Source organism: Pipra filicauda, unplaced genomic scaffold, assembly GCF_003945595.2.
Source record: "Pipra filicauda isolate LSUMZ 115617 unplaced genomic scaffold, ASM394559v2 scaffold26_size5592650_pilon, whole genome shotgun sequence".
In the NCBI taxonomy this organism is placed as follows: Eukaryota; Metazoa; Chordata; class Aves; order Passeriformes; family Pipridae; genus Pipra; species Pipra filicauda.
The window spans coordinates 4,584,936-4,612,681 of NW_024104387.1; the positions used below are offsets into that span (position 1 = coordinate 4,584,936).

At 36.3% G+C, this 27,746-nt stretch overlaps 1 protein-coding gene across 5 annotated transcripts in view; it reads right to left on the reverse strand.

The window, feature by feature from the left end:
- Positions 1 to 27,746, reverse strand: part of SBF2 (SET binding factor 2) — a 258,678-nt gene that overhangs the window by 111,134 nt on the left and 119,798 nt on the right. For all 5 annotated transcript variants that reach the window (XM_027737242.2, XM_027737251.2, XM_027737269.2 and 2 more), the window contains exons 4-8: positions 26,664 to 26,777; positions 24,899 to 25,009; positions 22,510 to 22,615; positions 1,979 to 2,111; positions 298 to 406 (exon numbers count right to left, since the gene is read on the reverse strand). In XM_027737242.2, coding sequence (XP_027593043.1) covers positions 298 to 406; positions 1,979 to 2,111; positions 22,510 to 22,615; positions 24,899 to 25,009; positions 26,664 to 26,777 — 573 coding nt within the window. The remainder of the gene's footprint in view (positions 1 to 297; positions 407 to 1,978; positions 2,112 to 22,509; positions 22,616 to 24,898; positions 25,010 to 26,663; positions 26,778 to 27,746) is intronic.

Here is a 27,746-nt window from a genome sequence, read left to right on the forward strand (position 1 = left end):
AAATGCTCAAACTCACAACAAACAGATGACAAAGCTGGAAATGGATGCATTCCTTCCCATCCTGCACTAGAATCAAACAGGTTCCCTCCTCTACTTTATAGCCTCAATGTATTTACCAAAGAATTGATGATTTTTCCCTTTTTTCTTCTCCTGATTGTCTTGCCTTGCTTTCTACAATAATATTTTGAACATATATATGAATTTCTCATACAAACATCTCTGAAGCACAGAAAATCTCTGCAGCTGAGCACCACAAAAGACACTGTGAGTATGAATGAGCTGGCCAGACATACTTACAAGCTCATGAATGTCATTGCGAAAGACAGAATGTACACCAATGATGAAAGGTGTTGGTGAGCTGAGAACTTCCAACAGCTGTGCAGGAAGAATTGGAATATAGGGATAACTGTGAAAAGAATAAATAAAATAAAATAAAAGCTTCTGGCTATCCTTCCACATAGGGTAACCTTTTTCTTAAAAAAAACCCCTTCCTCTTAACGCGTTAAATTTACTAGAAATAACTATTCCAAAAATACAAAAGATGAAAGTATTAATTAAATACTTCTTTATTAACTAGTATGCTGTTAAAATAACATGTCATTAAAACTCCATAATTTATTATAGGGTCCACAATTTATTGCAAACCAGTGTATTTTTCAAAAAAAGAGAAGCCTATTTGTATCTGTAACATTTATGTTATGTGTACATTACATTTGTCCACAATTTTTAAGTAGCCAGGGACACTAAAGTTATGGATAATACCTTCATTTTAGAAACATGGCTAATTTTTGGCCAGACACCTACAATTCAGCCTTTTGTAAAATATCATTAGTAAGAAATCTTTAAAGGAAATATTTTGCTTTGATATTGAAATGACAACTAAATATTATGTACAGAACTCTATTTCAGATATTGTTTACTTGATTGCATTATTTAAAAAAAAATAAAACAGTGGTTTCAGTAGAGCAACATGAAAATCCGGATCTAAATTGATCAATGCATTTCAACATCTAATTTATAGTTATTAAAGTTCACATTCATTACTATTTTAGCATGAAGAAACACATTCCAAAACTAATTTTCCATTTTCTTCCTACCTATTCTATATTAAAATGAAGCCCATCTCTGAAATATTTTAAATAAAGCAAGCTATTAAAATACGACATGATTTGAAACAGGTGAGTCAGGATTAGATGTCTTCTTCCTAAAAAAAACAAACAGCTTGACATTAAGTTTTCCATTTCAAAATGCTGCATCCACATGTAGCTTTTCAGAGAGCATCAATTTGTTGACTTAAATTCCTTCTCTGGTGGACATTTGTCAGTGACTTAAAACTGTGACACACATCACTGCAGCTGTTACTTTTGAGCCACGGAATCCTTCAGGTTACAAAGGGCCTCAGGACATCATTTCATCCAACCTACTGCTCTAAGCAGGGTCAAGACTGAATCCAGATTAAGTTGTCCTGGGCTCTGTCCAGCTGCTCCTGCAAGCTTAGAGGGATGGAAGTTCCACAGGTTGCCTGTTTCACTCCTTAATTATCCTCATAATAAAACACATTTTCCCTGTGTACGGTCAGAAACTTCCCTCTCCCCTGTTTCAGTTTATGACCCCATTGTTTTCTGCCACACACCTCCTCTTTCTTTTTGCCAGGTTGTTATTAGATCTCCTCCATATCTTTTCCATGATTTACTCATGGGCCATCGCTGTCAAGTTTTACCATCCAACTGACGTTGTGAGCAGGGTTTCTACTGTATTTGTAGGTGGGGTGTTTCCCCCTTAATTGTTTCCACTGCCATGATGCAATCAGACTTTTATTAATGATGTGTACAGACTAGGAATTGCATGTCTGATCATGAAAATCTCTGCTTATTTGAACAATATAGTAGAACTCCTTTTGTACAGGACAGTGTAACAGAAGTTATAAAATGTGTTATAAAATTAGTTAACGAGTAAAAAGAATCAAAACCCAACTCACCTGTATTTGAGGGGAAACATCAAAGACTCCAGAGCCCTACAGGCATCACTGAGCCTCTGAAAACTTGCTGAGTGAAAGAGAACCTTATTTTCTGTAAGCACGGCACAGAACAAGCTGAGTACATTTTGGATTCCTTAAAAAAAATAAAGTAATAAGAAAGAACTGTAGCAACATGCCAAAAGAATCAAAATGACATTAAAAGGAATTTTCAAAAAGCCTATGATAACTGCATAAATTGTCAAGTACCAAGTTTTTCTACCTTTTATTTAACTAGTGCAGCTTCCTTCTGTTTTTCAGGTTGCTAAAATACTATCTGAATGTATTTCTACATCTCAAATATATTGTATTACATCTCCCTTTCAATACCACTTTGAAGGATTTCCACTTCTCAGCACAAATCCCAGCAATGCTCAATAATGACTTCAAACAGTATTATGTGTATCTTCTGCATAGCCTTCTCTGTATCCAGTATTCAATTCTGGTCACTGATCCAGGCTTAACTTCTAAACCTTTCTGTATCTCCAAGCAGGGAAAAAATAATAAAATCATACTGCTGAGCACAAAAGAAAATGACAAAGACTTCCTAGTAAATACATTCATACTTTATCCACAAAGAGCATTCAAGGAGTCACAAGGTTATAAAAGGGCAGTAGGAGAATACGTGTCACTGAGAAGGTCTGACTGTTTAAACAAGCCCCACTAGATTTAGGTAAGACTCATGAATCAGACGATGGGGAGCTTTGGAGGATTTTTTAAGACAGTATAATTTACCTAGGAGACAAAGCTGTGTGCTTTCAGGGAAAACCAAAAATATATTTCCTTTAAAACAAAGTCCCATCCTGAGAAGCAGACATGTCTGAGATGTGAGATATGCTGAAATTTATGAAATTTCCTGCAATATGCTGGAATGTATGATGTTTCCCTGAGGACATGGCTTGTGTTATCAGTAAGACAGCCTCTATTACCTTCACAAAACTATTGCTTAACTTACAATAACCTTCCCAATAAGAAGTGTGACTATGTAGAGCCACTCTGTTCATATGACAATTAACACTTAGTTTTGTTTATGTAATTTTTATGTTCGGATAAATATTTTTTCTTTTATGATACATGCAAATTTTCTTCTCTGGAGTGAAGCTTAGTTCATAAACATAAAGGGACAAGGATTCAGAGAGGGCTGTTGAACAAAAAAAGACTTAATTCTTAGGATGAACATAGACCAGCAACATAATCCTGTGTTGAAAGCTTGTGCTTTCGAACTCCATTCTCCAGGATTCCTGCAGACACTCGCACAACCAAAGGCAGAGGCTTGAGAGGACTCGAGGACAGAAGGCTTTGTTATAAGGCTGAGTGAGTTACTGTTGCAAACGACTGCTGTTGTTTGCAGTGGCATAATTAATATTGTGCTAGTAGAAAACAAACTGCTTTGTAATACACAATGTGAGGAGGGTGTTAAAGAAAAAAATTCCAACAAGTTTCCTTAAGTGAATGAAATAGCACTCAGCAGTGAATGGCTAGAAGCTAACTGGACATAGTGTCCTTCCTTGTGTGCATGTACTTATTTAAACACAAAGTTAGAATCTCCTGCCTGTTTAAAAATGTCTCTCTAAGAGTCTAAAAACTCAAACTGCCCCTTTTATGCAAAACTGCCCTTGTTCCTTTCCCAGAACATTTTAAAGACTGTTTTGGAGTATACTTTTTGTTTTAAGCTAAGTCTTTGTTTTCAAGCTAAGTGGGCTTTTTACACCATTTCATTCCACATCAAATATCTTCTTAAGATATTTAGGAATACATATTTTTAAAACATCTGACAATTTCTTCTGACAATCAGATACAAAAATTCTCAAAAAACCCTCTATAAACCTATAATGTTTTGGCAGCTATTACTGAGGAAAATAACACCAAAAGTAATCACAAATATTCACAACATTTTGTACAATGAAATGCTCTTAAAAAGCCCGTCTGGTGATAAAAATAGCTATAACTAAAAATTCTTGAAAGAGATGGTTTTCCATTCTGCACATCCTAAAACTCGAATCTAGGCTGAGAGGTAAAAGTTCTAAAATATTTTCTGGATGTTACTGATTTTGAACTCTTTTTTGCAAAGAATTAAAGAGCATTCCTGTACTGAGGATATTCAATTGAAATCAAGCTGTGTAAAAAAATAGCATTTTTAGCTATATTATTTTGCTGTGAATTATAAGGATTCAAGAGTCAATTCTAATACCTTTACAAGTCCTATAACTTATCCAGTATCAGCATTTTTCACTTGAAATCTCTTGTGAATATAGGCCTCCTCATCAGATACCAAAACAATACACAATTCTCAAGAGTACACAATAACTGAGCGCTTTTGCAAAAATTTTACTAACAAAAAACATGAATGAAGTGTAAATCAGGATTTTGCTTATGTATAAGGAGGACACCTGCAAGTACTTCATAGTATTTGAACATGGTGGCTGTAGATCACACTGCCTCCTAGGGACTACTAAAATGATACACTATTGTATGGATAATATAGGGAATCTTCATGCTCATATGTAATGTTAAACCATATGTCTGTCCAATTTTTATCTTTACCATTGTGAGAAATGGATTTTTTGAATGTCTTCAATTTACAGAAAATTCCGGACGTCTCGTCAATGGAGCACAAAGTTCATTTAAATTACTAAGCAGTGATGATACAGTCTGTGAGGTTTTCATAGTTTCACTGGGGAAATTAGTCTGGTTTTGCTGCATTTTAGCGGCTACAGATAAAGATTCAGTTTGTACTCTACAAAGGCATTTCTCAGTGCAGCTTAATCAGCACCAACATAATTTGATATTTAAGATGACTACTCTTAGCAGCTATTTCCCATAGATAAGCTTTGATGCCACATAGCAGAAGATGTACTGCAAATGTTTTTACCAGTCTCTGCAAGTTGGCCTCCCAAATATTCACTGCATTTTAACTGGCCATGGAAGATGAATTTGAAATGTTTACTGTGATATGAATGCACCTGATGTAGCCTCAGCTTTGCTGAGTTAGACAAAAGCCTTGCTTTATTTGCAGCACTTACGGAAGAGACCAAAACTGAGGGTACCTAAACACATCTCTAATAAATCTGCAGAGGAAGTTCGCTGGCCAACTGCTCATGTGGCAGAAGGGAAAGAAGCATCGTCTCTCCAGTCTGGCAAACCCTGTCACACGTCCAAGTTAGCGGGTCCATTCCAGGTTTCAAGCTGAATCTGGAATTTTCAATTTCCATTTAAGTTTTTTCTACACTCTCTTGACCCTTTCCTGCATTCTGAATGTATTAAAAGCAGAAAGTAACCTCACAAAAAATGGCTTTATCTTGGCAGAAACAGGAAAAAAAGACAATAGGAATCTTGTGCGCATCCATTGGAAACAAAAGTGTTTTCATTTTAACAAGGTACCTACAATACAAATGAATATACCACAGTGAGAGTATTTGACTTGGTCTGTGTAATCAGTTCATCTAAAAATGCCTAAATAACAAGAAATAACATTACTATATAAAAAACAACACCAAACCAATAACCAGGGTAATTTCTTTTGGTATCTTTCCCAAAAGCCAGTTTAAAGTGAGAACATCTCTGGCTCTTACCCTTTTCTTTCCCAAATGCCTAAGAAATACTAAACTTATATTTAAGGAGAGGTTCTGAAATCTTGGTGGGCTTTGTTTTAGGGCTTTTATCTGCGTAATAGGAATGCTCATCCATTGAAAAGCTAATCACCAACATTGACCAACTTCTTGAAAACAGGCTATTCAGTCTGAAAACACATTTGGACAGTGAAACCCAGGCCAACCACTTCCACTGACTGAGAAGCTTGTATAGTGCAGACAGTCTCTTTGGAACCAGTGTTTTCATTCTCTCCCCTTTTCTTTCTTTCTTCTTCATCTTTTTTTTTTTAATGCTCTGAATACAATACAGAAGAATATAAAATAAATACAATAAAGTGTACAATATAGACACCTAATCTGGAATTTTCTTAATTTCAAGATGATAGCCACTAACTCAATACAAAATTATTGCTCCACACATACTTTGAAATACTTTATTTCAGGAATATCAGCATTATGACTGGGAAGGAAACTTTTACCTGATAGAATCCAACAAATTATACACAGTATGACTTTTGATTACTTTCCTTTTCTAAACCACTTAAACAACTGATTAAATTATTTGACCAAGCCACCAAGGTGTTGTTTCAAGCCCCGCAAGTTGTTTACTGAAAACAAACCATTCCAAATCACAGCCTGAGCCCAGTTTCCTCATGCTACAAGACACAATCGTGTCTGTCTGTAACCTTGAACCCTACACTGGTCTGCAGGCTCCGCACTACATCCGATGCTCATTTGTCAGGGCATAAATAGACAACACGAAAAACAACAAACAAGTTGATTTTTACAGATTGCTCTTTTGCAGTCTACAGACAGACATCCTGTAAAATATTATACATACGCTGGAAAATTTTGAATGGAGGCTTCCTGACCTTCACTGTTTTCAAGTATTTAAAGAATCTGTAATTTGTACTAAATTATCTGACATCCTACATCAACAAATGTATCATTCTGCCTGCTTCCTGTTGTTCTAGAATTTAAGCATTTATTTAAGCATGATTAAAAAAAAAAACCAAACACAAAGTGTACTTGACAAACTATTAACTGCTCTCTATATTGTGTGAAATCAAAATACTATCACTTCAGACTTTTGTAAAGAGTTATAAACGTGGATTTGGAAACTGAACTAGTGGAACACATTATTATGCCAATATGCCATTCTTGAATTACTGGACACAAGAAAAAGCTTAATAGACAAAATAATCCATAACTTAGCCAGACTAATCCAGGAAACGGGTCAACAAAGCCTGAAAAGCCTTTCTGAAAGGCCACTGGAGACTGCATAGTACAAGTTCTGTGCCAGGCAGTGTCAAGCTCTAAAGATAGCTAGGAAAAAAGTAGAGAAAAACAAAACTCTTTTCATTTTTATTTTTAGATGTGGCTGCATAGCACTGCTAATGAACAAAATACAAGCTTAATTAATAATAAGAGGCAACAATTGTACTCAATACTCTTATAGGTAATTCTTGCCAAATGGCATTCGTTTGTCCACCCATAAATTACACGGTTTCTCCAATCAGCTACATAGAGTTAAACCCAAAAGACTGCTATGTCACTCAGTTCAGGATCAATTCATACTTAGAAAAGTATGCAGGTCAGTTATTGGAGCAGGACTGCACACTACACCATTAAATCATAGCCAAGCTTGCTCACAAATGGAGAGCAAGGCAGCCGTGCCAGCAGAGAGCTTTGTGAGGGTTAATTTATCCTGCTTTCTGGCTGGGCACCAGAGAACATGAGTCAGACAAGTACCCCAAGAGATTAAATTATGTGGTCGCTGTCAGAGTCAGGAGGAAGGAAGTCTCTACACCACAGACCCTTCAGCTGAGACTCCCTCAAAGAATTAAACATTTCATGAATAACACATTCATACTGATTTCTGAGCCCATAGAAGCAAACAGAGGTGTGACACTCAGTGCTGAAACCAACCTCCATTTCTAGAGAAACACTTTTGATTTTGGAACTGACATGAAGGCAACTCAGAATCTGAACCACGAATGCTCCACGTAAGAAAGGTCGGAAAGAAGGTTTCTCTACAAACCAGCCTTTGGGGGAAGAGGTAAGGAAAAGGAGGACCAGACAGAAAGATGCTGGTATAAATGCCATAAACTCCAACTGATCACTGAACAGAATATCAAAGAAACTGCAAAACCAGGGATATATATATATATATATATATATATATAAGATGTCTTCAGCTGATGAATAAATATTCCAACAGCTATCACTCCCCCCAAGTTCAACAGTATCCACTGTGTTCTGCCTACACTGTGTCAAGCAGATGATCGTCAAGCAAACCCTAAATTACACAGGCACAAGGAAACAGGGATTAAGCACAGTGTATGATCTACTTAGGAGGACACTCAGTGATGCCTGTCATTTGCATGTTGATATGACTTCATTATTGCTAATTCAATTAAATCCCTCTGCAGACCTACTTAAAGAAGCTGCAAAAGCCCTTTGGATTTCTTGAGCCTTCAAATACAACTCTGCCAATACACTGAGGGAACACGATTACCAACTTTTCCAGAGACAACGATAAAACTAAGGACAATTATTAATAGAAGATTTAGGTAATAAGATTTTCATCCCTGAAAATAAGAAGTGCAATAACATTTCTTATGCACATTTTAAAGCTACACATATTCAAAGGCAGACTGATAGCTCAAGGTAACTATGACTGCATTAAGTGGATTTTCTCAACAAATTAGAAAAGACAAAGGAAGGTAAAACAGACATATAATTGTTTCATATACAGAAAGTATTCACATGGCAGGGAGGCAAATGCCAAATTTACATGAAAGCAGTAAGCTGAATTACACAAACATAACCTGCATCACCAATTAAAGCCTTGTTACTGACTGCATGTCTGGCCCATACAGACAGGTTAGGTTTGACAGGTGCTACAAAAAATAGATTTAGTTACTTTATTTTCAATGTTGGGTTTGTATTTTTTTCTTTTTTTTTTTTTTTTTTTTTTTTTTTTTACTGAACACACATTAAAACCACAGTCCAGAAAAGAATAAACGCCTAAAGAATGTCAAAGTAGGTTTGCACAAAAAATATGCTGTTAAGGGGAAGATAATCTTCTCTTATGCAAAGAGGGTGGCAAGCAATACTTCTCAATATTGAATTGTTAACTATGAGGTTAAACCAGAAGTTTTTGTTCTCTTTCTGTCTGTCTGTATATGTATGCAGGTGTTAACATTTCGGTAACAGCCTACTCTGTTGAAATATGATTTTTGATTTCACATCTCATCCTCTCCTTAGTTATTTAGTTATCTAGTAAGGTAATTAAAACAGGACACTATTTGTTTTGGATGTTTATCCCATAAATATCTACTATTGAAGCCCTGAGAAAAATACTAAGTAGAGGTAAACAGTAATCCTGTACAAAACTAATATCAGTATGCAGAATTTCTGTGTAACCCTCACAGGCCCACATGAACCAAAACTCAATTAAATAATTCTGCAAAAGAATTTTGAGTGGACTGGGATAATGGATACACACCAGTGACTTGAAATGCTGCCCAATTTCCCTGAGTAGAGGTGGAAGAGTGCTACGACGTATTTCCATATTTCATATTTCTTTCTTTTATTCTTTAGAACTGCCCTTTCAAGAAACATGAATTTATTGTTTGCACCAAATATTTTGTGAAACCTTTTCTACCACATACATCAAGAGATATGTTGGGAAAAAAACCACACATGTTATAAAAAAAATATTTATAGCGGTTTGATTAGCCAAAATTATCTATCTTTATTCTAAAATTGTGATTTGTTAAATTATTTGCAACTCCTGATGTATTTAAGTAATCAAAAATAGATAGAGCAATTTTCCAGCTCTCCAAATTGATTCAAATATGGTTAACTGTCTGAAAGTTAAGGAGGATTTCTGTTCAGCCATCAACAGACATTTTAAAGTTCAGAAGTTTAAACTTCAAAAGAAGCATTAAAAGCTTTTGAACACCCCACTTTGCTTTTAAAACTTCATGTCAGAAATCAGGAAAAACATCACAACAAAGAAATATTAACTTCTCTGACCACAGATTCAAAGCCGTGGTAGGATGAATAAGAAAGCAAAGTCATAGCCATGACTTTTTAGAGACTACTGGAAACGATTCTGCACATAAGCTAATTGGCAAAGTATGCATGGTGATGTGTGCTGGCACATCATAGAGCCTGATCTGGACACCCTAACCTTTATTTACTCATAGGCACAATGTGAAAAATCAGAATTTCTGAAAATACAAAAGCATATGTTATATGTATGGAATCAGTATATTTAGCTTTCACCAACCCATGAAGTGTATGACACACTTAGTGACTTTTTACTTTGATGAATATTTTTTCATCTTCACAGTTACATAAAACAGTCTCAAGTGATCTGCAATGACTAATTTCAGTTTAATATTTATGTACATAAAATATTTATGTACACAAAATTTCAAAAGCAAGTATTTCACCCATAGGTAAGAATAAGGAAGAACAGATAGGCAAAATAGAGAATTAAACCCACAAAATTATGGGTAGCTGAAATATGAAAAAGAATGGTATAACACATGGGAAAGACTGCCATGTGTTATGGATTGTAAAATATTCTTAGTAGAAATTCTGCAAATTAAATCCTGATGGAGCAAATGCATACTCGTAATTTGACTGGATTCATTCAAAGCAGAAAAATGTCCTTTAACAAAACAACGTCCTGCAAGGGTAATACCATTAGGATCCTTAGAAAGACAATATCTAAGAATGAGGAGAGTGTTGTCATTCTTGAACTGTACACAGGAAAAATGGTCAAGGATACACAAGGAACTACAAACATACCTGTTTCCTGCCAAAGGACTACAAAGTCTTTCTCAAGGAACTCACAGCCACTGAAGCATTACATTAACGGAACCAAATAAATGCAAAGACAACGAGAACGGACGTGGCTGATCAGGATATTCTGTTAGAGCTGCCTTCAGCCACTGCTGGCTAATGTTCATGGAGCATAAAAGGACAAATATTCCATTGAGGAAACTGTGAAACACTATAAACATCAAAAATTTTTAAAATCACTTTATTTTCTTCAAAGATCGCGCTCGGATTCTCTGCAAAACATTCAGCAATCTTTAAAAATTCTTTCTTTCTGAAATTGTCTCAGATTCTCCTGACCCCCTGAGATAGTGATACTTCAGCTCAAACTAAAGAGTAATGCTTTAAACATGATTTTACAAGAACAAATATATAGAAGTAAATGCCTACAGAACTGTTTTTCTCTTCTTCTCACCACGAGTATTAATACTAAAGTTTTGAAAATTATAGTTTTGCAAGCTCTTATGATTTAACAGCTACCAAGTTTGCTTTAGAATAGTGAGAAGTTATACCAGCACTCATACCAGCAAAAGTAGGAAGAAAAGCAATCTGTTCCCAGTAGGATCTTTTTCAGTATTTTCTATAAGCAGAGGTAAGCTTCTTTGGCCTTTTTGAAATTTGCTTGTTTATTTATTAGACATTTGCTTTTTGGAGTTTACATTTTGCTCATCTCTGGAAAACAGTAATTTGTTTACACTCTTCTGAGAGGTGTTTTCTGAAGTCCTGCTGCAAATAGAAAATTACTCTCTTCTCAAATATCTCAAAACAAATTTTCACTTAATAGTTGAAATAAATTTCACCAAATTGTTATAGAGCAAACAGCAGTCTATAATTTTATTATTTTTCCGCTTATTTGAAATGTTTCCTTTAAAAAACCAGCTCATTAACTATAGCACTTTATCAAATACACAGCTTCAAGTTTATTTACTTGTCAGATAACTTTTTTTTCTCAGATTTATAATTTGCTTAAAATAAACTACTGCACATTTTGTCTCATTGAAAGAGTATTACAAGTTCGGACTGGATAAAAAGTAAGTGAGCATCTTATGTCACATGCCTTGTTTTTCTGCAAAACAGTGAATGCTGCAAGAAATATTGGACAGTGCCTTGAACCCTTTTCAGGATCCTGCCTACTGACAGCTGCCACCACAGCACCAGCACTACAGGGGTCACTCACACAGCTCTCCGGGTACCCACACATGACAAGCAAACAAAAAACTGAGCAGCACCTCCTGAAGGGATAGTTTTGACATTACCTGACTGGAATCTGCTCTAACGGCTGTCACTGAAAGAGATGATCTTATCCCACCCACACACCACTGCTGCTTTCCTTACACCTGCAGCAAAGCTCACAAGAGTGAGTGAGTTCAGACTGGAAAAGGGATGGATGTTCCTGTTGCAACACTTGGTTACTAGAATGATTTAACCACAGCATCAAACCACAACCTGGGACTGCTGACAGAAAACAGATGCGATTCTCCCTCCTTCCACCCTCCAAATACTTTCTGTTAACTTGGTGAGACAAAATAGCTCAGCACGGCTGAGTCAAGCACCACTTTGGTACAGGAGATGGGGCAGCACTGTGCAACTGGAACTGGACATTCCAAACAGGACCATCTGCCTGACAGTTTATGCTGCTGGGGAAATGAAGCCTCAGTGACTGTCTACAAAGTGCCACGACTGGGAAATGCAGACCATTCCCTGTACAAAATTCAGTATGACAATATACCTTTATTTCCTACAGCATCTAAAAGAATACTTTCCCTTTGTTCTGCTGTTGCAGCAGTAAGGGCCCATTAGCAGTAAATGCCACATCAAATCCCTTGGTAATCTATTTGTTCTTTGACAGACTACACAAATCTACTTGGAAAGGACTACACAAATCTACTTGGAAAGCTCAAATGGCAAATTCTCTTTTGCTGGGTTATAGAGCTAATTGCAGCTCGCTGCCCAGTGGGATTTTAACTGAAACTACAACATAAGCCAGCAGTATCCACTCATGGAGCACATGATGCCAGGTTCCATAGTCTGGAGACCATACAAATTTATTAAGGTCAAAGACTGATTAGAAGTTTATATACTTCAATAAAACAGTCTTAATTTAATTACACATGCTTCTAAGATCCCAAAAAAGTCATATATGTTCCCATCACATGATACATGAAGTTTCATGGAAAGAGAAGAAATTCAGTGAGTTGGGTAACAAGTTTGAAAACAACCTGATAGAGGTAAAAAAACTGGTTTGTACAGCTGAAATCTCATAACAAACATAAGATGTGGAAAGGGCACCACATCAATGCTTAGTGCATCTGCCAGTTAAAGGTATTACTGTACTGAAAATGCTGCATTTGGTCACTTCATATGCTCTGCAGATTAAATTTCTCATTGCTTCGCTGCCCTACAGAATGAAATATTAGAACATGAACCACTCTTGCTCTGTGTCAAAGACATCAGGATTTTCTTAGTCAACAAGTATAAGCCAGTTCACGTGCTGACTGTGCAGTGACCCTTCCATAATATCTCCCAGCCATATAAATACACATATATATTTATCAGGAATGTCTTTTCCCATTTATACAGTAATTTGGTGTTGTCATCTGTTGGCATAAAGTACACTACGAGAGACTGAACATTGTATCTCCCCTAAACCAGAATTAAAATAAAGAGAAACTATTATATGACAGAAAACATTCCTCAAAGTGTCAACAAATGCAGCCAAAAGCAAAAATTCTGGGTATTTTAATATATATTGGATTTAGAAATGTGGGACTGAAGGGTCTATAAACAGTGAAAGAGTCCAGCCTTTTGCCATCACGACTGCATCAGACAACCCCAAATTGATCAAGCTTCATCTTAAATGTAGTGATAGTGCTTTCCATTACTAATCAAAACAGAAGGTGTTTCAGAATTTTTCTTGCCCTACATTTAGAAACCATCTTTTAACTTCCAGCCTTAATTGATTCATGACCTTTTTTTATGAGCCTGTTCTTGGTGCTCCCTTTTTTCTGTAACTTATGAATTCTCTCTGAACAATACTGATGTAAAAAGCAGCACATGGTAATGCATATAGTCTATGATACAGAGCAAAATAGAAAGATAAAATACAGCAGAAAAATCTAACACTGTTCAAAACGCAGCCTCTAAAAGCCAATATCATCTATAATATGACCAATATTTTAAATATTTCTTTCAGGTTCTAAGTTATTTTGGGATTTAGGTTTTCTAAAGGAAGCTACATTTTTTAAGCAGGAGAACTACTTTAAATTTAATTCAGAGTAAAAATGTAAAGCATAGCATGTCCTACGAGTACAGTGAATTTAAAAATTAGCTACCACAAAAATAAGCTAATTTTAGGAACACTATAATTCAGGTTTTTGCCTTTTGATTTAATAGGTATTTTCTAACAATAATGGGAAAATTTTATTTTCATGTTGTTATATAATCTTATAGAATTTATATGAAATGTATTTGAAAACACTATACAAAGAGTCATTGGTTGTTTTTCCATTAAGTAAAAAATGACAACTCTTACCATAAAAATTTTAACCACAAAAGTAGTAAGTTCTGGTTTCCTATTGGTTTTTGAACATAGTTCAGTATAAGATCCACCTATCTTAGGAACTATTTGAGGTGTATCTGAACAAGAATTGGCTGAGCTATATATTCAAAGTGGACTGCTAAAGATGAAGTCATGTGCCAAAATTTTACGTTTACAAACAACTAAAAAGTTAATTAAATTAAAAGTGTCTCCTACTTTTGCCCACAGCCTGAAGAAACACTCAAACTCCCAATATGCTTTAGTTGTTCCACAATCTGTGTCTACAAGACCAACTTGATTTGTCTCTAAAGTGGGCCTTCTTAGAGTATGGAACTGGACCTTTTGACTTTCAGAGATCTGTTTCAGTCCAGTTTATTTAAAGTTCTATACAAGCTCCATCATGGTAAGAACCAAGGAACTCAGGCACATAATCACTGTGAAGGAGCAACTGCCACATCATTCAAGACAACTAGCTTTGTTTTCCCAAAGTGCAAATCACTGCAGATAATCTTGCATAGCTCACAACTACCAGTTGCTACTTCTGCAAGTTCACACTTAAATGCCCAGTCTTGCTGTGTATGGGTAACAGGAGAAATGTCTTGGTTTCATCATTCTTAATAAAAAAAAGGTAAAGTTTATTTTAAGTTATTAACAATAATACAATCAGAAGTAATTAGCAGCTGAACAAACATTATGATCTGTCACTTACTAACGCTTTTTTATGACTAATTATCCCAATGTTTAACTATGGACCAAATATACCTATTGGAAAAATAAACTAGAAGAAAGTGTCATTCCTCTATCACGCCACTAAGCCAACATGTATCCTTTGACTTACAGTCAAGCCAGCATTGCATATGTTGCACTCTACTGTCCTCTGAAACTGAAGAATTATTGAAGTAGTTCCATTCACAGTAGTGAAAGTGAAATACTTTTAATACAATTGGGTTCTTTCTCAAACAACTCTGCGTAGTCCAGAATGCAGTTCCTCTACTTGACATTCTAAAAAGCTAAAAGATCCAACAACAGTGAAAGTTAAAGACTATCGGTGAAGGAGCACCAAGGTAGTTTATGCTAGCTCAGCACTAAGAAAGTCATATTCCAGGGTCACTGAAAACAGAGATTGAAACAAAGCACAAGGACAAAACTGTACAATTGCGTTGTGCTCCTGGGGAAGTCAAAATACCTGTGTCCTGCTTGCTGCTGACTATCAGAAATGCAAACTAGTGTTCAGATACGAGTATTTTAGAAAACCTCCACCCTTCTTTTTCATAAAAGAATAAGGTAAGAACTTATGATGGAAGGCACTTGGAGCAGTGTGTTATGATCTCACATGAGAGTGCTCTTTTCCCAAGCATTCAGGTTCTCTTATTCTTAGGCTACATATAACATTCAACTAAACACTTCACTCTCTCCCCTATACATGATGCAGTTTAACTATAACAGCCCTGCAAACCTGTCACCTTTGACAGCACTGCTAACATTGCTCTCTTTTGGTATATCTGTGTCTAATAATTTGCCACAGCGAGTACAGATTACAAGATCTTCCTCTTCTTTACCAAAGCAAAATACCTCACACTTGAACTTCCCTTCTGCCTAATGATTTTGAGGTCTGACTCAGCACAGTGATTCTTTGTAGTTAAGACTGAAATGAAAGATTACAGATCATCTCCACCAGATCACTTCTCTGCATTCTCCACAGGTCAGCAGTTACTGAACTGTGGTATGTTTAGCATCTTGGTACATAAACAATTGTACTCCAGGAGCTCAGATCTTAATATCTGAGGCAGGGTGTTGGGAAAAAGTAAAAAGTCAGAAAGGTTGTTAACAGATGAAGCCAGCTCTATTGCAGAATCCTGAAATTCTTACCAGAGTGCCTATTTTAAGACCAAGAAAATCTTAAAATCTTGATTTCTTCCTCAGGATCAAACTACAGCAGGAAGAAGTGGTGCAGAACTATATCTCTTGTAGGACTTGCAAAGCTTGATTTTTAGCATCAAAGGGATCAAAACTTACTGTAAAGAACTAATACCAAAATATCAACTCAAGACTTTTAGAAATAAGCAGAGAAAACTGAAGAACCACCAGCTGCCAGGGATCAGCACTGGCATACTGCTCCATAACAGAAAGCAAAGCAGGTGCCAAGAAAGGAACAAGGTGGGAAGGGGCAGTGCCCTCACCAAAAAGTGGTGGAGTCCCACAGTACCCAGAGAAAGACGAGTTGGGTAGGTCTGTTGACAGCAGCAAGGTTCAGCCAAAAGTTGAGATAGCCAGACAAAGCCACAGTGATGAGGAAGGTCTGAGGGCAAGCCAGGAAGTCAAGTTGGAATGGCAAGGTGAGGACCAGGTCCAGCGAAGGCAGCCAGGTCGGTCACGGTGGTCACCAGGCAGGTCCATGGTGACGAAGAAGAGCTGAGACCAAGCCAGGATGTCCAATCCATGGGTAAGGATCTGGGTGTGTTGCCTGGGCAAGTATCGCTGCAACATGGCTCGGGCAAGGACCTGAGCTTAAGTACAGCCCCCTGCACTTCCCATCCCTCACACAGCTCTTTCCTCAACAGCCTGAGCCGAGGTCCCACAGCTGTGCCACATCAGGGCTGACCTCGAGCACAGGCAGCTCATCGCAGCAAGGAGGGGCTTGGGGGGCTGGCCATGTGCTCAGGGCCCTGACATGAGCTTTCAAAGGAAATACTTGTAAGAACCAAGGACAGAGCCCGCTAAACTATCAGCCTATTTCATGTCTTCTGAGAGCAGAACATATGCTGAATGATATTGGCACAACTACAGAACCATTTTAAAAAGTGTAGGTTTCAGCTAGTTAACCAAAACTATGAAGTGCAAGTCTATCAGTTTAAAATCCCTCTACACAAACAAATATCTACTTCCAGACAGAGTTGGAGCAGTGTACTTTTAATAAAAAATAATTAAAATAATGCTGCTGTTATTAAGACCTTTCCCCAAAACAAATTTTTGAACACAAAGCAATTTTAGTAAATTTATTATATGAAAAAAAAACCAACCAAAACCCTCCATCAATTCTTCATTAGTGTCTAACAAATCTGAGAAATGAGAATTTCTTTTACTTCTGTACACTTTGATACACAATCCCAAAAAATTACAAACGGGTATGATAGTTAATATATGATCCCATCATTACGTTTTGACTGGATTTATCACCACAGAGCAGGAACGGGTTTTGGCTCCATGACTCTTTAAACCAATAAAAATCATCACTGACAGTGTCACCCCATGGAAATATGTGGAAAACGATTCACTTCTATTTCCTTGTTCTATTTGCTTTGCTTGTTGATTAATTATTTAATTTTAGGCAGCTCTCTATGGTGTCAGAGAAGTATCTGCTCTGATGCAAAAGGAAAGGCAAGAATATGCAAGCAGGGAGAAAGATAACACTCCAAAATTCTCAAGTCTCAAGTCATAGTGCTGAAATTTGGAATTGAATAGTCACATTAAAATACCACTACGCTAATAGCAGAGTGGAGCATTTCAGTGTTTGTATTGAAGTACTTCCCTTCTTAGCAACTCTGCCATCATCAAAAACATTTGCCCTAGTATTTATATTTTGTGCAACTTTATTAATCTTTAGAAGTTTAATCAATCAATCACTTTTGATATCTGGAATTACATATATTTAATGACACAGCAGTCTTCAACTATATTATATTATTTTTGAAGTACTTGTTTTTAGAGGCTTCATATACACACACAATTTCTAGTTACAAATATTTAAAGATACACAAAAAGGTTGAAGGGTAACGATGTTTAGCACTTTAAGTTACATCATAGTTTGGACAAATCAAAGACAAGTTTGCCAAGCAATCTGGCTCAACCTGGCATTACCATTCATCTTCATGCAATTCCATCTATTGAATCTCTGTTCTGCACAGCCCTGGATTCCAAAAGACCCTTACCTTGTGTCTTCATCAGAAGATTCAAAGTAGAATTTACTTCAAATTTTCATTTTTGCCACTCCAAATATTACTTTATTTTTAACATAAAGTCAGAGTTCTATTGAAAATACTTGAGTGGTGAATTTAAGATATGAGGAGGAAGACAAGCACAGACAAACTGAACAGAACAGAGGAAATAAGGGGATAGGAAAACAGTCCTGATATGAGACTAAACAAGAAGGAAAAGAAGGAAAACCCTTTTGTCTTTGACTAAGTGTTTGGAAAGGAGAGAGAAACATTAATTCTTCTGGAAAATAAATTTTCATAATTGTTCTGCTCAGTTTAGCAGTGTGAATTATGCTACTAGCCCTTGAAACGTGCAAAACTTAAAAGTGCTGGTTAAACCTTAGGTTTGCTCTGCTTCTTAGGTCCCTAATATAACTTTTGTCTTGGGTTCTTTGGAAAAAACCTGCCTCTTGGGGAGATGGAGGTGCATGTCTCAGATTCAAATGACTGAATGCGTCAGTGCCTAATTACCATATGGAGAAGGCAAATAGGGTTGGAGCTTGGAGAAAAGAGCTTAAGGCAGAAGTCCAGAAATGTACTGTTAATACAGTGACAGAGAAATATAACCTAAATCTCCTTTGAGCCTGAAGAAGGCTCCTGCATTTGAAGCTTCTATAGATACCTGCCATCTTTCTAACAGACAAGAAGAGTATTGGAAGTCTTCTATCTACCACAGATAATTTTTCAAAGTAACTTTATAATTCCTGTTTTTCCATCTAATCCTTCGTTGATTAAATAATTTCTAGTGATCCAGCTAAAGGCCTGGCTTTTGTCACATTATTCCTATATACTACCTTTTTTTAATGAAAAGAAAAAAAAGAATGTACGATTTAAAATGTCAAACAGTGCTGTTTCTTATTATCAAGCTTAAAACCTTTGGGGATGTTTTTCCCAACTGTAGTTTAACGCCTAAATAAAAATAAGGTCTGTTTCCAGATCTGCTGCGGACAGGGAGGGTCATCTGCTGACACGGTATTATCCTGCCAAGCAGAAAAAGCATGATGAGAATACTATTGCACAATATTTCTCAAAATAAATGTTGACATTACTTTTGTATCTATTCATAGTGATAAATTTTGTCTTGCTGCCCATCTTCCTCAAAGAAAGAGCTATTTTTAAAAAGGTGATTTATGCAGTTCACAAATATTTTTCTAGCTACCCTTCACTTTTCTATTAGTAATTTAGATAGGACTAAGTGACTTGTACCAGAAGAGAAATAACTGAACGTGTTGTTACTTGACAAAAGGTCTAGTCAATATTTGTGTCCTATTTGATGGGATAACAGCTGTCACTGAAATTATAAACACAATACTGGACAATAGGAGTAGAATGTTTATGCCCAGGTTGTAGAGACAAATACACATTAAGCTCTTGTTCAAACGGGACAAGAGAAGTAGAGTGAGTGTGAATATTGTTACAAAAAGCACAAAAACTTCTGACAAGTTCAACTATGATCTCCAGCAGAAAAGATTAGGCCTTATCTTAGGTTCATCAAAGGGATGAACCAATAGGTTCTACCACATTCTTCCGGACTCACTGTCTTTAACTCTTCCTAAGACTACAGGAAAAGTGAGAATTTATTTAAAACACTCTGTTCAGATTTCCTGGTCCTCTTTTTATATTCGACAACCATTGTAAACGGACATATGCAGCTGTATCAACAACTTATTTTTTTTAGTAAATCCAAACAGAAATTTAGCATTAACAAGCCTTGGCACTAAGAACACGATGACAGCTCACCACCTACATGGGAAAGGAACTTTGTGTTATTCTGTAAAGTGTGGTACACTATGGAAACACAAGCATTTTCTAATCTGTGTCCTTAGTGATACAAGGCAATTCTACCATTGTACTATATCCCCAGATACTTAGATATATCAGCTGGGAACGGAGGCACATTTGGGGGGAAAAAAATCAAACTCCCCAAAACCCAAAGAAATGAAAAAAACAGTGGTCAAAAATAGGAAGTGGGAAAAGTAGCCTTCTGCAAAGCATTCAAGTAGCTGCTTTAAAAAAAAATTTACCTGCAAACTTACTTGCCTATTCTTTAGCCAGGATCAGGCCCATTCCCAAACAACTACTACCATCCTTGTCACACCAAAGAATAGGGAGACACAGAAACACCACCTACACAAGGCCACCAGACAAGCTCTTCCTCATAGTTCTTATAGTCTTGTAAAAGAGAAAATTCTGCCCCAACAGAAAAGAAGGGGTACTGAGATAATTTTTTTTTTCCATGAACTTGCATTATCCCCTTCAAAGAAACAGGATGTAAGCCTATAAGCTTGTCTTTGGGAAGATTTGCCAAGTTTTATAACCACATACTTTCTTCAGTCTCTCTCTTCTTCGGGCCAGTTGAAGCATCACTAACCAGAAGAGTGAGCAACGAGCACGTTTTCCTTCTGTACCTCCCTTTCTCTCCCCCTCCTTCTGCTGATCTTCATATCCTTCTGTGCACTGTAACTGCAAAGGGCCTCTGATAGGCGTGGGCTTACTGACTCATACTTCTCACAAGCCACCAAAAAGCAAGAAAGACGGAACTCCAAACATTTACTGGAAGTCGGGGAAAAAAGGCAGAAGAGCAGCAAAACCACAGAAACCAGACAGCAAAAAGGCTAAAGGAGTATAGAAAAAGAAAGATGAGATGGTAGATAAAGAGTAAATCAGGGGTATAGGTACTGGAAAGTGTATATGAGCTAATAAGGAATGACACAAATTCAAAATATAAAGGTAAAGGATCTTTGATTGGTAGCACAACAGTCTAGGAGTTTTGGTTACAGGACTCTCCAAACTCTTCAGTACTCTGCTACAGTAGATTTAGGGAGTTACATGACATCCATCTGCATGTATTAACCCATTAATAAAATGTGGTTAATAACATTAACTTAAACCGTATGTGTGTGAAAGAAATTTTAAATTCTCATGTGAAAGTTTTACAATTCATTTTTATACACAATGACAGGAATTTTAAAAAACTTGCCTTGCAAAAAACGCTCTTTCTAAGAAACCATGAGGAAGAGATGGCCCTCCCTCAGTTTTCTCTTCCACATATTTACATTCCACTCCATCTTTACACAGTTTCCCTGTATAAATCTGATGCTTACAATGACTTTTCAGATTATTTGCCTTTGTTGCCTTCCTGAGACTGATCCAGTGATGAAATGCTACAATCACAACTTACCATACAAAAGCCAAGTGCCACAAGACAGTTAACCTACCTAAGCACTAGCTGAGAGCCTCACTTTCTTTGACATTTTTGGAACTGTGAATTTATAGCAACTTTCATCTACAACTGCCTAAAACAAACTGCCTCAACTTAGTTATTACATACCATATTTACCAAACAAAACATACTGTACATACGGTACCTCACACCACATTCTGTGTCTTCAGAAAAGGGGGAAAGTTGTTGGGCCTACCCACATTTAAAACATTGCCTGCAATCTGATTAGAGTAATCCTAATGAGTCTTGACATGATAAGTCAACTAAAAACCTCAGGGACTGTGGTGAAGCTAAGTAACATCTATACGCCATGTTAGCCATATTTTTTTAATTTAAACTACTATCAGTAAAATTATAACATTCCTCTTGGAATAATATTCTTCTTGGAAAGATACAATTAAATATTCTTAGAAGCAGATGGCCTTGGGCTCATCAGATCTGAGACTGCTTTCTGTGACATAAACTCCTACTGTTCCTCACTACTCTTACTGTCCATTTATGAAAAGAATGGATGACCAAAACATATTCTGAGGTCATTTGATTACTTGAGATTAAACATGAGATCCACAGGTTCAGAAAAGATTATTAATTGTGCCCTTATCCATGGTTACTACAAGTTCGTGTTTCCAAGTCACTTTACAAACCAATGGAATGAAGACTAACAGAGCATTAAAATTTAATGAATTTAATGACAGACAGGAGATTAGTATTGAGGTACCCAGGCAACAGCGACACAACATTGTAATTGTGATGAACAAGTAAGCATTTGATGAGGACTGTGTTAGGTCATCTTCTTGAAAGATAAGGAATAAGAGAGAACAACAGAAGTATATGAATTCCACATAGTTACTCAAACCTGTACATGGTGTCCTTTCCACTAACCTTTTCAGTTACACCAGCTTCATTACCAACCTCCTTGGTTTTCTTTGGAGTTTGTACAGTACCAAAAGGGGAGGAATCTTTTTACATTAATGCTTTTGCACTTAAATAGAGGCCAGGCTCACTTCTGTTCCCAGTACATTTGCAGACATTAGATGGTGGGGTTGGACTAAATAGTTAAAGGTCCCTTCCAACCCAAACTATTCCATGATTCTTTAATACTGGAGATAACTTACCACAGGCAGGATGTACAAAAAGGTTCTATGAATGCCTCATTAAGGGATAAAAGCCCTATTAGTCATTTTTTCATTCAAAAGAAATTAATATTTACCATGTAGCTTTCTTGGCACACGATTAGAACTGAATTAGAACAGAAAATACCTCATTCTGTAATTTAAAAAAATATATTTTTTTCAAAGCAGACCTAGACATACCCAGTTGCTGAAAGAGAAGAGCCACACTGGTGCCTGTAACAGGAAGGCTATCATGTAGAGGAGTCTGTATCAGTTGTCGGTCCCCAGCTCCCAAAGAAAACAATTTCTGTAGAAACAATATTTTAAAAAATTTAATTTAATTTATATAGAAGAAACAAGCTGTCATCATACAGATAAGTGATTAATATTGCAAAAATTATCTGTTTTGTACACAGAAATTTAAAGTCCATACGAATAATTGAATTGACAAAAAGAGATCTGAAATACAACTTGAGGACAGTGATATGTCTCCTTGAATGTATAACATCATGGTGTTTCCCTGGCATTTACACTGAATTAGTTAAATAGTTATGGCTTTTAGGGCAGTTAATAGCATATTTCTAATAACACAAAAGGTTTAAAACCCATTTAAATCAGAAAAATGTATATTATTACTAACTGACTGAACTTCTTTGCTATCTGCTGTCTGGATCCATGTACTAACTATGAACATATTTGTGATATGTGGGTATTGAAGAGGACAGTTTTGCTATTCCTGTGTTCCTGCTCTGCACATTAAAATAGAATTAAAACCTCAGTTACCTTTCCAGAACAAGAACATATCTCCCTTGAGGGAGGCAGGAAATGGGAGTGAAAGGAATGCACTGGTGTATCACATCCCAAACAGCATTGTAATTGCAAAATAACCTTGCTTTCCTCTGGGTAAATCCACATGACAGTCAAGCAGTGAGTGATTTCAAGCAGTTACCTCTAAGCAGTAACTCCCATGGGCTGGGGGGCATTTCTGTACAAGCACTAAGTGTGGTACAGCCCCACTCTGTGTGGCAGCAAAGATGTTGAATGTATGAAGGCAGCAAGCTCTAGCTGCTGCACAGCAGGTATTTGAAACCAAAATGCTCCCCAGAAAAACAAGCCCCTGAGCTGAAGCAGAGATGCTCTTCCTCAGCACACCTGGATGCAGGTCAGTAACAGCTGATTATTTCAATGGTGGAGGACACATGAATAACCTGGGAGGCTCCTCGAGGACTTCTGAAAATAAACATCAGAAGAGTGCGCCCATTCTAATTCAGACTTAGCCCTAGAAGCCTGAGGCTTAAGAAAGAAAGGAGAAACCTCAATTTCTGATTGAAATGATAGTTTGAACTGAATTAAAGTTTGAACTGAAAGTGCATGTTATTTGAAGAGAGAAAGAAGAAGGAGGAACAACCAGAGGAATGTGACTTTTCCTTCCTCTTCTAGCAGAGGAAACAATCACTGAGAAAAGCTGTTTTTATGAATGGGGGAAAAAAAACCAGAAATAAAAAAGAGGATAGAAGTGAAGCCAGAAGTTCCAAGTGCATCACCAAAACCTGTAATCTGAGGCTCAAATACCCTTGAAGAAGGTTTCTGATGAGGAGATACAATCTAATTACTCCCCTTCAAAACCAAAAGGCAGAGAGGTGGCTGCCTGGAGAGCAATAAGGTAGACCTTGACTAAGCTGAGAGGACATTCTGACACAACAACACTAAAAGAAATTTCAAAGCAGCCAGGTAAAAACAGAAAAGGATTAGGGATTTGTAGGATTTCAAGACTGCTGAGAATCCATAGGTTGAGTGGGAAGCTGTGCATGTACCTGACTTTCAAATGTTGCCATTTGTGTATACAGTTTCCAGGTACATTTCATGATAAGGACCATAATTTCCCAGCAGTGTCACAGCACAAAGTGAAGGCCAAGCACATAAGACCCACCTGGTTTATCAGAAACCCACAAATGTACAGCAATAATTTATATAAAGGAAATCAACACACAAACCTGACTTTCTGCTTACAGAAAGCATAGGTAAAAAGTAGAAAGAAGTGTATTCTCTGGAAAACTTTATTCTTATTTTTGGGCTACCAGCAATATTTAATTACCTCTGAGAAAACCACATTCAAGTTAATGGTTTTTAGCATTTCAAAAAAAAATTATGAAAATAGAAATTTAAACAAGTTACTTATGAAACAAACAGTGGAGTCCTGAACTTCATCAAGGAGAAGACATGCATAAATGAACTGAAGGTTATGTTAAAAAATGGCACAGAAAAAAAGCCTTTTAAAAAATTCCTGTAGCAAGCAGAAATATTCCTGAACACATTACTATTAAAAACTAAACTTACACAAACTGCTTGATTTGTTAATGTGCCCTGTAAAAAGCCAACTCAGTAACAAAATTAACCCTTTGACCTTATCCTGGAATGGAATTTTTGCTGTCTTTAGAAGATAGGCCACAGGGAAAGCACTCACAGGCCACAGGGAAAGCACTCAGCTGAACTATGATCTTTTTTTTCTTCAAAAATATTTCAAGAATTTATTTTTTGTTTTCTTCATAAATTAAATTAACTGGAAAAATACCCTTTTTTCCCTATTTACCTGAGACCCTCCAGAAGCAGGGACAAGGCATGAGCACAGATTTGCAATGAGAGTCTCCAGTGACACGTTCAGGCTGTCCACATACACGGTGTAGATCAGGCCAAGGCAAGCCTAGAAAGGTAGACAAAATACATCAGTCTGCTATAAGGGGAAGGCAGATGTCAAATTATTTAAATATCTACGTATATAATTTTTTAAAAATACGTTCTTCTTAATAGTTATTAATGTAGTAAAGTACTTTCCAAGTGAAGACAGAGAAATTTGCTACGGAAGCAATCCTTAATTTAAAAAAATTAGCTTGGCTGTTTAGAAGGATTGTATGTGCTGGCAGGTGTAGATATACATATATTTTTAAAGAAATTTTATGTATAATATTTTTGCTTTGTTTATTACACAAAAAGTGTTTTACTAGAAGTTACTTCTAAAAGTTATAAAAATCAACACAGCTTCAGTGCTTTGAACTCTGTGGATCTAAACCTGACTGGTTTCTAGGGTAGAACACTGATGAATCAATGAGCTTTTGAGGCTCATTTTAAGATTAGTATCAATGTTCAACAATTCTATATGTTATTTAATTTACATTCTTTATTTTATTATATCGATATAAATATATTTTTGAAATAACAGTTTATTAACATTTCAGCATTTCCTTTTTCTTCAATGGATCCAGTTTTGATTGAGAAATCACAGACACAGCTCTAGCATTTTTACTAATAATTTAATGAAGACCATTCAACATGACATTCTAAGAAGCCTTTGGAAGAAAGGAAATAACTTTGTTCCACAGAATCCTTTTGGTGCCTTTTAACTGCTGTACCTTTGATGAATCAGCAAATATTTTAGTAATTCTCTTCTTAGAAATAATCCCAAGAGTAATTGTTAATAAAACACTTAGTTAAACAGCGAAACTCCCTGCCACGGGTTGTTGTAAAATCTGAATGTTAAGAAAGCGGACAAATTATAGAAAAAACCCCACACAACTGACACCTCTGGTTCAGGACATAATTTAACTATTATTCACATTGAATTAGCAAAGTATTTTGTAGAATTGTTTCTACAGCCAGTCCTATTCTGACATGTTTTGCTTTGCATTTGCTACAGGCCACTATCAGAGAAAAATACTGGGCTACACAGACTTTTAATCTTACTTGGTACCGCCATTCTTAATGTCTGATGACAATTGCTGAATGATTTCGTCCTTTGATCTATAAACTGAACTTTATTTGTTTCTGTTACTGTGTATTAGCTTAATAAAAACTTAAGCTTTTCATTTATCTCTGATAAGTCATATTTCATCAGCTGAGAGTAATCCAAGATTCTAAATCTCTGTCATGCATCTTAATTTGATCTGGAAGAGGCTTGGACATTTTGCCTTACATATGAAAGAAAAGTAGAATGTCTCTATCAATTTACTATTATATAGTTAATCAAATATTGTTAATGTCTTGGTTTTACCTGAGCAAGTCTGATTTTGTCCTAATAATTCACTTCATTATACAGTAAACTGAACCCAGAAAAAGCTCTATCACATCTTCTATATAGTTTTAAAACTGCCTGAAGGGTAAAAAAGCACTGCTTTAATCTACAGGGGCTACTTACTGCCACAGACATTGAATTATATCTAATTCAGTCTTAACCAACTTTTGCTTTTAAATTCCCAAATCGATCCTGAGATGTTTTAATACAAAAGTACTACCACAGCTACTCATTAAAAACAGATCTGTCTGCTGACATATATTATAAATGGCAATTGCAAGTTCTTTACCCTGAAAATTTCTGGATAATCTAGTCTGGACACCAAGACCAGACTTTTAGGAGCGAATACTTCTGCAGGCGGAATTAAACCAGACTCCTCTTCACCTTCAATTTCTTTTGTTCCCTTGAAAGAAAAAACACTTCAATTAATAGGCAGAAAGAAACCTCAAATGTTAGCATTCTCACAGTTTTAGAAAATAACTGCATTATTTGGAACCGGCAACGAAGTCAACTAACAAGAGCACATTCCAGGGGTTGCCTGAACTCCCTGGAAGTTTCTAGATGTAGTTCAACTTACTGAGACTCACCCGGGAACTCGTGCACCAATGTACCTGAAACACAGTTCTCTGAGACAGCAGTTTAACAGGACAATGGTTCACATTAAATACCCCACTTCACATTTTAGATAGTGAAGTAGACCATAGAAAGGATCCTTTCACATCAAAGTGTTAGCTGATTTACAATCAACCATGCTCCAAATACCGAAATCACATATTTCACAAAAGAATGTTTGGTTGGCATCCTCATATTAATATAATCCAGTTTCTTTCAGAATTTCCAAAAACATTATAGCTAAAATTATCTATAAAGTCATCTCCAGCCTGACCTAGTGAATTTGGAATCTAAAGGAATTTCTTTACAAGAAGACTAGTTCAGATTTCTCAAAAAGATTCCTCACACTTAGGAATCACTAAGGTTAAAAAAAAAAAAGGCACAGTGCAGATAAACTTGCAGTTGTTCATGGTATTGTGCAAGTTGCTACAACCTCCTTGCCAGCGGTTATTATTCAATCGCAAATAGTTTATTATTATTCATAGCCAAAACTAAGGATGTCACTAAATATTTTCATTTCTAAAATTCCACACAATCTTTGAAAAATTCATTAACTGAGTAAGTTTTCAAATGACAGAATGTCCGTGCTTTCCAATTTTTGCATGTAATTCTCTCCACTCCCACACCACCCACCACATTTTTTTTATTTGTTCCTCTGACTGAGCATTCTTCCAAGCAAAAATCACTATATTAATTAGGAATATGAGAGGAATTACTCCCATTTCCATATGACAGCATGAAATATCTGCCTTCTATTTCT